Raw genomic sequence first — 13,743 nt, forward strand, 5'->3', positions numbered from 1 at the left:
TGGAGTGGTTGCACCACTCAAACATAAATAAATAAGTAAACACCCTGTATGGAGACTACAGTGTAATGTTAGCCTGTAGCTGGTGCTTTGCACAGGCAGACGAGACGACAGATACTTTGCACAGTCCATGCTTTGTTGTGTTGTTGCGCGTGCCGATGGTCTCATCAAAGACAATTTTATTTTTTACTCTGTCGTATTCTGCTCATGATGCAGCAACACAAACGTCCAACATAGATAACCGTTAGCTTCTCTCTTCATGCTAACGTTAGCTTATCTCTCCCCCTTGGAGACTACAGCATAACGTCATCCCGGGGGGGGGGGTGCTTTGCACGGGCAGACGACAGATACTTTGCACAGGTCCATGCTGTGTTGTGTTGTGCCCTGCGTCTCCTCCTTAATTATGTCTGCAAATTATTTAGTATTCGATCGAATTATTTGTGGCGGTGCCTTGCACGGGCAGACGACAGATACTTTGCACAGGTCCATGCTGTGTTGTGTTGTGCCGTGCGTGTCCTCGCGATGATGCATTCCAAAACATTTGCGCACGTGATATTTATATTTTAGACGAAAGAAAACTTTATTTTGACTTTGCGCGTGCCGATGGTCTCATCAAAGACAATTTAAATTTTTACTCGGGTCGTATTCTGAGCTTTTTTTAATAGCAGATCTCCAAGCTCATGATGCAGCAACACAAACGTCCAACATAGATAAAAGTAATTACTCACATAATACTGCTGCAGGTCCATAAATAATCCCAGTGTTGTTGAAGATGCATAATAATGATTGTCGCGTGGTTTAGCGACGACTACCACAGTCGATCCACATACCACTATGACAGGAGAAAGTTGGGACTTTTGCGAAACTTTTGGACTTTTTCGATTGTGTTGCCACTACGGGGGTGCACGCACACACACACACACACGGGCGCGGGTGCGTGCGCACAGCACTGGTGCACGCACACACACGGGCGCGGGCGCACACCACTGGTGCACGCGCAGGTGCACGCGCACGCATGCGCACACCACTGAGGCTCAAAGACACAGGTACACAGGTAGGTACATGGACATTGCTGATTGTAGGAGTGGTTGCACCACTCAAAAATAGAACCACAAAACGCGTTTTAGAGATTAAACAACAAATAACAGCCAGAACCAGCAACTGCATTTATTTAATCACGTGTGAAAAATGTGGTTTACAATATGTCGGAGAGACAGGTAAAACAATAGGTACTAGGCTGAGACGACACAGATACAATATTAACAATGCCAAAAAGACAACCACAAGATTGGTGCAACATTTCATGGCGCACGGCATTGAAGCTCTAAAATGCGCTGGACTTCAACACAATCCTAACTGGACAGTAGGACAAAGACGTTTTAATGAAAAACAGTGGATTAAGAACCTCAACACGGATTTTCCTGGAGGCTTAAACATGCCTAAAATCAGATCTTGAACACTACAAAACTTAAACTCAGGATTAAACTGGAGAAATCTAAAAGGGATTGGATCAGACTTCCTTCGGATACATGGCGAATGCATTTATTCCTTGCATTGTGCCTACACATGTTGCGACCTGCGGTCGCAACATGTGTAGGCACAGTGCACTGAAGTCTTTTAATTTCCCCCCCTTCCTACACAAACCCATTGTAACGTCAATACTGGCCTCCTAATACATGATTCTTCATTTACTGTTTTCATTAAATAAATAAAAATATATAAATAATTAAATATATAAATTATATATATATATATACAGTATGCTCAGCTGCTCAGCTCACTCAAACTAATTGTTATTAAACGAGCAGTTCAGGCACTGCTGAGGGTGTATATATAGTGTTGTTTAATGTATATTGTATGTGCATATTTTAGTATTTATTTTTTACTTACGGACTATGTTGCCTTGACTGTGGTGTTCATCACTCTCTCTCTCTACACTACAGTACAGTACATCTGTATGTGTTTTTTAACTGTCCTTGGCAACTCAGTTTCCTCTAAAGGTTTTATGTGATCGTATCTTATCATCAGAATTATAATTCAAGGATAGACGAGAGACCGGTGTCCCCTCAGCAGAGCTTATACGCTGGCTGTGCTGTATGTGAACTCATGTGCCTTTCTCTTTCAACATGGAGAATCCATCTACAGTATTCTGTCCCTGAGGACCCTGTGTGATAACCTGAAACGTACGGTATATACAGTGAATGACATGCATAGTGAAACCCCCACCATGTAATACTAGTGTACTCCAATGCAGCATCTCTCTGTGTCCGGGATGCATGTCATTCATAATACATTGAATGCATGTAGATCACTGGTTCTTAACCCTTTTTTACTCCATTTCAGGGACCCACAGTTTGATTATGCACTTGGCCACGACCCCCTCATTTGAGGCTAATGTTTTACACCTATCTCTGGGACCCCCAATATACACTTTTAGAAGTGATTAGCAAGCAGCCAATGACATATAATGGACAGAACTTTGTATTACCGCTTATAAAAAATAAAAAAAGCCGATGTACAAGCTCATAACGTGTCGCGATGTGACCATTAAGTTACGAGAGTGTAGATATCGCTTATCCTTTTAAACATTTAAAGGCTTATAAATCTGGACACATACCTGCATAATTTCTACAGATTTTATTTATTTATTTAGTCGAATAAACAGCCTAAATTATATCGGTTGAGCTCTATATAGATAATAGATGGATGGATATAATGTGTTGTTTATTATTTATGCTGGAATGGAGCTTTATGATTGATGACAAGTCCTTGTAGCCTACTGCATAAGAGAATCTAAAAAAAGATGCACAGTTGGAGGCCTTTTTCATTTCATCATGCATGTGATTCCACATGCGGGATGGTTTTTCATTGTAATGCGCTCCAAATCAGTCCATCAAATACACGTTAACCCATTCTGAACGGGAACCCGTTTTGGTGTTGTTAATCATGTTATGCTTTAGCTATTGAAAAATAGCAGATCTACAAGCTCATAGCGCGCCACCGAGTGGCGCGCTACGAGCTTGTAGGTCTGCTATTTTTGAAAAATCGAAGAACGACTGACATTTTTTAGAATCTGATCTCAGGTCAGAATGGGTTAATCAGACCAGTAGTGTGTCCAGTGGAAACCTCGTATGAATCTGATCTCAGGTCAGAATGGGTTAATATATGTGGGTTATATATGCAAGCAGGTACCAAAGCTTCATGCTGCTGTACAGTAGCTATACTGCTGCATATTGATAGAGCTAGTGATGGCATCCCTTAGGTCCGCATAGAAATGCAGGTCAGATGATCAGATGATCTGAATTTTTGAATGGGGCATTCTGCATAATAGCTTCATATATATATATATACTTTAGGTGTCTTGATGACAATTTTATTTACTGTTATTAAAAAAATTGTAATGCAGGCCTTATTCTGCTTGTAACAGAGAGTACTTCATCCACCACTGAAAATGCCCTGTAATCTCATGTTGCTATAACAGAAGTGGCATGATGAAGAGTGTTGTTATTGGTGTGGAGAAACTTGCAAGCAATGTGCTGCTGCAGGCGTATGGATGGATTAAAGGCTCCCGTGCCAACATAGAACATGAGAACATCTTGCATTGTGTCTGTGATGTGATGGATTTGACAGACTGTCCGCCGGATTCTCCTGCGTTAAAAATAGAATTACAGTCTTCACACTGTAGAGAGAGGCATTACAGAGCTCTTGTCTGTCAGCAATCATTCTTGGTGAAGCAGTTGCTTATGGGATTCTATCGTTGCACTTGCTACAGGCACGCCTGAACACTACTGTCATGCTGAAGCATCTGCATCGTATGATAAGGTTTAGTTTCAAACAGATCAATGCCCACATTGCATGCAGATCAATAGAGTCGTCTGTATTTCTATAGGGCTTTTATCCAAAGCAATTTACAATGAGTGCAACATTCACCCATTCATTCACACTCACAAGTTCACACACACACACACACACACACACGCACACACACACACACACACACACCCAGGCACTTCGATACATCTCATTCGGTGATTGTAGTCAATCAGCAGATGACTACTGTATGTTCACAAATTTACTTCAATTAAACTATAGAGTATATTGCTTGAAAGAGTGGCACTCGGAAATTGTTCGGGTTTGTAATGGTGAGCATGGCGAGGCCACCGGCCAGGCTAACCACAGAAGAGGCAGAGGCAGAGGAATTCATAAGTGTGTTTGGTACACACGATGTGTGTGGTTTGCCCTTGGACGCACACAGTTCCGAGGGTGGAGAGAGATGGTATTCTGGAGGGTGGTGGACAAGAAGCTGGTGTGGTGATCTACGTAGCATGCATGAATTGATGAGTGCAGCTAGTTCTACTGTACTTGTAGCCTCCCACACCTGTGTGCATGGTGAGCAAGCTGCCAGCCACTCAGCCTTGATTGCTTGATTGGCAGTGAGTCTCCATGGGCCTTTTGACATTGCTAATCACTACTTTGTGAAAGATTGTGAGTAACACTCTTTTTATGGCCTGATTCAAAACAGCAACAAACAGAAATGTAAGGACACTAGCCTGACATTTTAAAAAGAGAAGGTTGTGTATGCATATGTGTTGCATAGAAGAGGGTAAATATTGTATGGACAAACAAACACAACAGCAACGCCCAACAGCATCACCTTCAGGGCCCTTCTAGAGTTGAAGAATGCATGTTTGAACAATGTCGTTCCTCATTTATTTGTTTCACAAAGCTTTGAAACACCTCTCTGGAGCATTGCAGTGGTATTTGTGGAAGAAACAAAGCCAGAGTCCATTTTGTTCAGTTATAGGATGTATAATTAGGGAAAATGACACCCGCAGGTTCTAGAAAAGAATAACTGAAAATGTGATAATTTATTCTGTGGAGAAGATGTGGTCACTGTCGGGTCGGGTGGGAAAACCTGTCCAAAACGTTGCTTGTCAGGAAATGGGAAGAAATAACCTATACGTTCAATAGATCCAATGCAGTTGATATTTAACCACAAGCTCTTCTTTAGTTTTTCTGCCTTTATTGATACCGTAGGTTGAAAGTAATCTGACAGGAAATGGGGAGAGAGATGGGGGGGGGGGGGGGGGGAAGATACACGGCAAAGGCCATCGGGATCGGGAGTCGAACCCGCGGCAAGCCGTCTCACAACATGTTGTGACAGATGTGACAGATGTTGTGAGCTTGTATACATTGGCTATTTCGGCTACTTTTGCATGTCACTCATTTTACGAAAGAAATAGGAAATACGGAGATAACATGTTGTGACATGTTGTGACAGATGTGACAGATGTTGTGAGCTTGTACATTGGCTATTTCCGCTACTTTTGCGTGTCACTCATTTTACGAAAGAAATTCGGAAATACGGAGATACAAGGTTTTCTGCCCGGCAGTGACAACAATATGAGATTAAAAGACAGGCCCTGCTGGAAATGGACTGACTGGCGTTATTAATGAGCGGGCATTGGTCACGACATCGGGCAGAACTCGGTTTCCCACAGTCATCCCCCCTCGGTTCTAAATGGCATTCAGCAGCGCTTAATTAGTGAGCTGAGCTGCATTTTGACAATGTGCAAAAAAAAAAGGAAAAAGTCTGCTTGAAAATAGCAGGTTGGAGCAGAAGGCGAGACCCCCTCTTGCTGTTAGATATCACACAATAAAGTACACCACAAGGGTCTTCTCTCTCTCTCTCTCTCTCTCTCTCTCTCTCTCTCTCTCTCTCTCTCTCTCTCTCTCTCACTCTCACTCAGAGAGAACAAATAGATTTTCTTCATTTCTCTGTGAAACACAATATGTGAGCAAACTTAATAAAGCACTGTGGTACAAAAATGGAACATACTGTATCCACATATTGCCAGACAGAAACAGTCAATTATGTTGTGATGGAGTTATATAGGATAGGATATCATATGATAGACCTTTATTGATGGCGGAAATAGAGCTAGACTGATATAATGGAGCGGCACGCTGTGAGCTTGTACATCTGCTATTTTCCAGTGTTCTAAATCCTTCCTTCAAGAGCTTTCTGAAAAACGTGTGTGGCTATTGCTAAAATCTAAAATGACAGATGCTTTCCCGGTTTTAACCCATTCTGACCTGAGATCAGATTCATACGAGGTTTCCACTGGACACGCACTGGTCTGATGAACCCATTCTGACCTGAGATCAGATTCTAAAAATGTCAGTCGTTCTTCGATTTTTCAAAAATAGCAGACCTACAAGCTCGTAGCGCGCCACTCGGTGGCGCGCTATGAGCTTGTAGATCTGCTATTTTTCAATAGCTAAAGCATAACATGGTGCTGACACCAAAAGGGGTTCCCGTTCAGAATGGGTTAATGAGTTACAGTTAGGGTTAGATCGGGAGCAAAAACAACGTGATCGGGACATCTCTAGTATCAATATTATATCCATATCATGATATTAGACTGGATATTGTCTGTGATGTATGGATATTGTACTATTGTGATATGGCATACACATATAAATATTGGATCGGAAAATTTTGTATCGGCAGATACCCAAAATCAAATAATCGGAACCGGATCTGGAGAAAAGAAACATGATCGGGACATCCCTATAGTTACAGTATTTCTCAGATGTTTGTAAATACACTTTGTTACTGTGCACCATTGTGTGTGACAGTCCAGAGAAGGGCTGACCCATCCAGGTGGAACGGGTCGGTGGAACGGGTCGTGCTATTGCTTGGCAGAGAGCTCTGCCAAGCAATAGCACGACCCGTTTGCTCCCCGCCGATGGGAAAACTAACTTCACTGGCACTGCTGCTATTCAGCTGAGGTTGTCCTTCTCCAACAAGTACTTTCCCCCCTCTTTCTTTCTTTTTCTGGGATACAAAGACATTGTATAAACTGGCCCCACTTTAACAAAAACCCCAGCATGGGAATCTCATGGGAGTGAATGAGTCCGGGAACAAGAAGGCCACAGCCAAGGAAACGGCTGCGAGTCTATAGTGACAGCGGTAATAAGTGTGTATTCAAAACCTTCCAAAAACACTCACAAGAGTCACAAGAAGTCTCTTCAAAGCTTTTGTGACAGCAATGGTGTCCAAAGCCTCCCTCACAGGGAGGTACATACAGTCCTGTTGACACACTAAAAAATCAGGCAGCTCTCCTGTCAAGACTATCAGTGACGGCTAAGCAGACACCCTCTCTACGTTTAAGCTAAAAAATCCTTTTTCATGAGGCTTAGGGCCGACCCCATGTCCTCTTAGGGCTGTCTTTTATGGGACTGGCCCTTCACTATATGTTGCTAAATGCTACAAGGCACACAAAGCGCCTCCTCCTTCTCCTCCTTTGTCCTCTACATCCTCCCACCTCCTTCTCTTCTCTTCTCTTCTCTTCTCTTCTCTTCTCTTCTCTTCTCTTCTCTTCTCTTCTCTTCTCTTCTCTCCATCCTCTCACACTCCATATCCTCTTGCATTCCATCCTCTCTCCTCTCCTCCTCTCCTCTCCATCTGAATGCATTCATGTCCGATCAATGCATGTCACTAACTCTGCTTCCGGGGACGTCTTCCCCTGGGATTTTTGTGCTCTCTCTCGTCTCGCAGGCTCCCATGGTTTGTGATTATAGTTCCACCCCAGGAGTTGCATTGGAATATGGCTATTATTTATTATTATAGCTATTGTTGTTGTTATTACAGTTATTATTCATGTTGTTGGTGTTATTGTTGCTGGCCAGCTTTGTCTCTAACTGTCTCTCTCTCTCTCTCTCTCTCTCTCTCTCTCTCTCTCTCTCTCTCACTTTCTCTCTCTTTCACACCAACGCAGTTGAGGCAGATGGTTGCTCAGCCAGAGACTTTCTTCCTGTTAAAGCAGGATATTTTCCTCACCACTGTCACCAAATGCTTGCTCAGTGGGTAGACACTGTGTCTCTTCGCTGTATGTAAAGCATATTGAGACAGCTTGTTGTGAATTGGCACTGTAATAAAATCAATTCAATCAATTCAATTAAACTGAATTAAAAGGCCAAATGGGTAATGGATCCATGTTATTCATCTCTCTCTCTCTCTCTCTCTCTCTCTCTCTCTCTCTCTCTCTCTCTCTCTCTCTCTCTCTCAATGAGGAAGCCCAGTGTTAACTGGCACTTGAAAAGACATCACTCATATGGCTGTATTTATAGACGCCACAAGACACAGAGTCTAACAATGCTTCCCTGTGCTTTTGAAAATCCTTTCACACACTTAGCTATAGATTAATTAGCCGTTATCACGGCTATTAACATATACCAACACTTTCTTTCTTCCCACACACATTTCTGTGTGTTGTCACTATACAGTTGTATATACTGTACCTACTGGCTCACCTGTCAGCAAGGAGCCCCCACTGGGAGGACGTACAGCCTCCGTCCTACCCCCCCCCCCCCCCCCCCCCGCCCAACAGTCCCTATAGGCTGACAGTAAGGAGTGCGTACAGTGACGTACAGTGACAGGTCTCCCTCCCTCGAGCGCGGGCAATTGTGTTTGTGTAGATTCTGTTTATTTACCTAATACGGTTTATTAACTATAGTTCATGCTCACTCTGCTCATTCCAATCTCGCACTTGATACAGGCATCTGCATAAATTAGCTCATTATCAACACATGCCTTCTTCTTCTTCTTCTGCCTCCCAGAGTCCCAGGGCATCGTGGCATATTAACATTGCTGTCAGGCAGAAACCTTGTATCTCCATGCGTCACATTGTTGTTTTTCTGTAAATCAATACCCTTCGTCATACGAGTGTCACACAAACGTCGCAGATAAACCTCACAACGCATCGCGCTGTGGTTGCGCTTGTAGTTTGGCTATTTTTTACTATTTTCTTTGCTGTTTTTAACCCATTCTGAACGGGAACCCGTTTTGGTGTCAGCATCATGTCGTGCTTTAGCTATTGAAAAATAGCAGATCTACAAGCTCATAGCGCGCCACCGAGTGGCGCGCTACGAGCTTGTAGGTCTGCTATTTTTGAAAAGTCGAAGAACGACTGACATTTTTTTAAATCTGATCTCAGGTCAGAATGGGTCAATCAGACCAGTGTGTGTCCTGTGGAAACCTCGTATGAATCTGATCTCAGGTCAGAATGGGTTAAATAATAATCAAAAGGAGACAGGTTTTGGACATATGAGGTTTTCACCCGACAGCGACCATATAATATTTGTGCTGTGCGAGGGGAGATGCGTCGCCACAGGCGTCTCTCTTCCCTCGCTGTGAGAGAGGTCAGCCGTTTTGTGAGGAGGCGGAAGTGAAGCGAAGTCGCTGACAAAGTTAACCCATTCTGACCTGAGATCAGATTCATACGAGGTTTCCACATGGACACACACTGGTCTGATTAACCCATTCTGACCTGAGATCAGATTCTAAAAATGTCAGTCGTTCTTCGATTTTTCAAAAAATAGCAGACCTACAAGCTCGTAGCGCGCCACTCGGTGGCGCGCTATGAGCTTGTAGATCTGCTATTTTTCAATAGCTAAAGCATGACATGATGCTGACACCAAAACGGGTTCCCGTTCAGAATGGGTTAACCGTGAATGGCTGACAAAGTGACTGAGAAATGGCAAAGCCTCAAACGCCACACACTGACTATATCGTCTCTCCCGAGAGCATCGTTATTCCAGCTGAAGCAGACCTGCATGCCACCTGCTGGGCTTCAGTGCTGCGCCGTCCTTTCAACAAAAGGCGGGGATGTAAGGGATGTCTGCACAGTGCACATACTGGCATAAACAACCTGAGAGTATAGGCCTATGTCAGTGTGCGTGCGTGCGTGCATGCGTACGTGCGTGCGTGCGTGCATGCGTGCGTATGCACGTGCCGTGTGCATGTATCTACTTGAAAAATCTGTTGCTATTGTCTAAAGGGTTTTTATACCAAGTGAATGCAAAACATTGAAATATTGTTGCCATTTGTTTCAAAAGTCTATCCCAAGCTTACCTCTCCTATGTGGATGTATTTCCTACAGCAAATGCACAATTCTTCTAGTTTTGTGTAACAGATAGATTTGCAATGTGACACAGCTCAGTTTACACATATGTATTCCCTTTTATCCCAGTCCACGCAGAACCCGCTCCGCGATTGATTATTTGAGGAGTTCGGCTTGTATTTACTTCAAGAAATATTTAGATTGGGATTATAGGCATTTAGAGGTTACTGTGTACCGGTATATAGGTTTAGGTGCTGGAGAGTATGTGCAAATTCTCACATGCATACATCTAAGCACAAAGCCAACCTCTCCCCCGGACCCCCACAACCACATAAACAGAAGAACATAAACACTATGTTTTCGGTGGGAGATAAAAGAGCCAAATGTGCCCTTGCAAGATTCTTAGAAAATGGCTGATACGGCACAATAATTTGTGATAAAACTGCAAGTTCCCAGGAGGCACTGAAAATAATTACAATCATGAACCTATACTGTACATGCCGGGTAAAGAAAAAATAAAAATATAATATATAATGTTCACTGGTTTAGGACTCAATCAAAAGACACACCTTTGATTTTGACATCAACACTCATATCTGTACAGGATTAAAACAAAGGTTTTATGTGATAGTGTAGTCATGCTATACATTTTAAGCATGTGGGCTTGAATACATGCATGAACATTTCATATCCACATTATTGTTTCTCAATGACGACGCCACAATCCCCCAGGGGGTGGCGCTCAGAGAAGATTTGGGGGCGCTGGAAGCAATATTTTTTAAAGGGGGCACTGAGGTGCTGTTGGGGGTGTCAGTCAAATGAGATATTGCCATATATGTGATATTACACTAATTGTATATCTGTTCTTGAGGTAGTTGTTTATGCCCCAAAATCACAAAGGCTAATTTGACCTTCGGGATACAGATATAAGTCGATGTGTCCAAAAACATAGTAAATGCACTTTGGCTTTAGTCGTCACATAGATGCACTTCGTTACTGTCTATACCTCTGGTGAGAATGTATTTACTGTAGTGTACAGTAGTAGCCTACCTGAATGGAGACATCACTGTAGGATCCCCCGATCACCCCAGAGATAGCCAGGGGCACATCGTTTTGGATGGGGTTGGACCCGTCGGGGCAGATGAAGCCTGGCTCGTGCACCTTGGTCAGCGAGGCTCTGACGAACTCCAGGGACTGCTCCAGAGCGTAGGTGTCCTTGGAGCACGTGTCCAGGATGTGGGCTCCAAGTCTGAGGCCCGGGAGGATGTGATCGCTGGAGTTGATCTCGTCCAGAGCCAGCAGCATGGCCTCGAGTCTCTGGATCCCTCGTTGCTCATTGATCTTACCTATAGTGTTGGGAATCACAATTATTGCTTGGTAGCCATGCAAATGAAGGAATTGATACAGACCTAATCATTTAAGGATCTAGCGTATTTTTTATTTCGTTTTTTCTTAATACTCTTTTCACTCCCAATTTAAACACACGTTCCTGTGTGTTGTCACTGCTGTATCCTACTGGCTATAGAAGGAGACGGCTATACTCTGAAGAAGACCTTTTACTGTGGTCCGATATCTCAAACCCTCACCCTAACCCTAACCTCCCACGGGGCAGCACACCTAAACCTAACCTTAACCCTCTCCCAACCCTTAATGCACCCCTCACCAACCTTAATCCGGTCGTTTCAACGCACCCCTCACCAACCTTAATCCGGTCGTTTCAACGCACCCCTCACCAACCTTAATCCGGTCGTTTCAACGCACCCCTCACCAACCTTAATCCGGTCGTTTCAACGCACCCCTCACCAACCTTAATCCGGTCGTTTCAACGCACCCCTCACCAACCTTAATCCGGTCGTTTTAACGCACCCCTCACCAACCTTAAACCGGTCGTCTTAACGCACCCCTCACCAACCTTAATCCAGTCGGACCAATGCTATGTCTAACCAACCTCCCGTCGAAATGTTGGTCAAATACATTTAAAAAAATGTGATTGCATCATGGCTATGCGCTGTGTGACCTCCTTTCTTTGAAACAGTATCTTACTGGCTCACCTCCCTGTGAGGAGCCCCCACTCGGAAGACGTAGACTATAGTCTTCCTCCTACTCCTCCCGCCCAACACTCCCTGCAGACAGGAGCCGCCCCAGCCCGTAGGATTGCATGCAGCAACAACAATCCCCCTCCCTGCCGGAAAACCTTCAAAAAAATCTGGAACATTTTAGCAACACTGTATATGTTTGATGAGGGGTCCCTGCCTGGCACAACCTACATTTTCATCCAAATTTATGTTTATTTGGGGGTCCTTGGCATTTTTGAGAACCACCACTGGCCATATCTTACCGCAGTCGTTCATCCCGTCTCCTTTCTCGTGCACCGGGAACAAGCCTCCGATGATCAGGTCTCCGTCCATGATGATCTCCCTCTTGGCTGCAGGCGGCAGCCGCGGCATGCTGAGCAGCACTCCGGGGAACAGCGTGAACAACAGCAGAGTGTGGAAGGACCAGCACGCTGTGGTGGCCAGCAGCACCCTGGGGCGATGGCCTGCACCCGGCAGCACCCTGGGGCGATGGCCTGCACCCGGCAGCACCCTGGGGTGATGGCCTGCACCCGGCAGCATGGTCCCAGCTCAGGGAACGGTGGTCAGGCTGCTTGAAGTATAGAAGAAGAACCTTAGAGAGTCTGGAGGCAGACGGCTTTGAACTCTTCTCTTAATGTCTTCTGCATCGTTGATAGTACCTGGATAGTAGAGAGAAGGAGAGATATTGATTTTTATAAATATAACATCAATATTTAAAAAAAAACTTTTAAGGTATATTCACTTAATTAAAATATCACTTCTTTTTTTGTTTTGTTGTGATAATCCTCCCTACTATAGAGTGTGGCTGACCATACAAGAAGTTCCTCCCTGTCCCCAGTTAACCCCTGGGGTAAAAGAAAACTTGTAGGTTTCGTCTTTTGGCTAGGTGGCCCAGCCTTCATCCAATCAGGATAGAGAGGGGTCTTTCGCCAATCATGATCGAGCAGGGGCAGGCCTTGGTGTGCATGCTGTTGGCAGTGCGTGCATGTGCACAACTTGTTGTTACCGGGGCGGACCGGGGTTTTTTTCTGAATCAACTCAAATCACTGAATGCTCCTTTAATTTGTTTTTATTAGGAAGCCCATAAATAGGAGCTTATAGGGTGGCTGCAATAGGCTATTAGTTCCATGAATCCAAGCTACAACACTGGATTGATTGATTGATTTATTGATTGATTGATTGATTGATTTATTGATTATTTAAATAGACACGCGGCCCACACATCTAACCACTTTGCACGGGAACTGCTGCTGTAGTTAGTCTTTACTAATGAACCAAAATGAACAAAATAATTATTTAAAAATAACATTATAAAACATAAGCAACTTTCTGTTTCATAGCACATGAATGCAGGCTTAAGGAACTGCTATTTTGGCCTGCTGTTATACGCTGTCACACCACAGAGCATTAATTAGGCATGAGTGCGGAAGCTCTTCTTATGAAACTCACACCTATGACTCACTCACTGTAGAAAAATACTGTATACTTGTATACTACAATGTAGGTCTCCAGTCACACTGACATCATCCTTACAGGCTCATGTTATGTAGGAGATTTAATTTACGTTAGGTAATCAAACCAATCGATTATAAAGAAAATGTTGAATTCAATAAAATGCAAAAAGTAGGATGACACCACTGAAAAGTGAAAACAAAGCATAATCAGCTGTGAAGAAAATAAATGGTTTCATAGATGAAACGCTGTGACCTCAACATGATATGAATCTATATGATATGAGCATACTGTAGTATTTTGTAGGTCAG

General features: G+C 43.7%; 2 protein-coding genes across 5 annotated transcripts in view; one reads left to right on the forward strand and one right to left on the reverse strand.

The window, feature by feature from the left end:
- grm2b (glutamate receptor, metabotropic 2b) overlaps positions 1 to 12,385 on the reverse strand; it is a gene marked incomplete at its 3' end in the record, with an annotated part of 37,678 nt that extends 25,293 nt beyond the window's left edge. For 2 of the 4 annotated variants that reach the window (XM_080793930.1, XM_080793929.1), the window contains exons 1-2: positions 12,244 to 12,325; positions 10,956 to 11,251 (exon numbers count right to left, since the gene is read on the reverse strand). In XM_080793930.1, the coding sequence (XP_080650056.1) occupies positions 10,956 to 11,251; positions 12,244 to 12,313 (366 nt within the window). In that variant the 5' untranslated portion in view covers positions 12,314 to 12,325. Of the gene's footprint in view, positions 1 to 10,955; positions 11,252 to 12,243 lie in introns of all 4 variants that reach the window. The other 2 variants (XM_080793927.1, XM_080793928.1) reach the window with 2 other exon arrangements.
- LOC308330666 (RNA-binding protein 5-like) overlaps positions 1 to 13,743 on the forward strand; it is a 239,561-nt gene that overhangs the window by 71,128 nt on the left and 154,690 nt on the right. The window lies entirely within an intron of this gene.

The sequence above is a fragment of the Protomyctophum bolini genome (assembly GCF_963924005.1).
Source record: "Protomyctophum bolini genome assembly, chromosome: 2".
NCBI classification, from domain to species: domain Eukaryota; kingdom Metazoa; phylum Chordata; class Actinopteri; order Myctophiformes; family Myctophidae; genus Protomyctophum; species Protomyctophum bolini.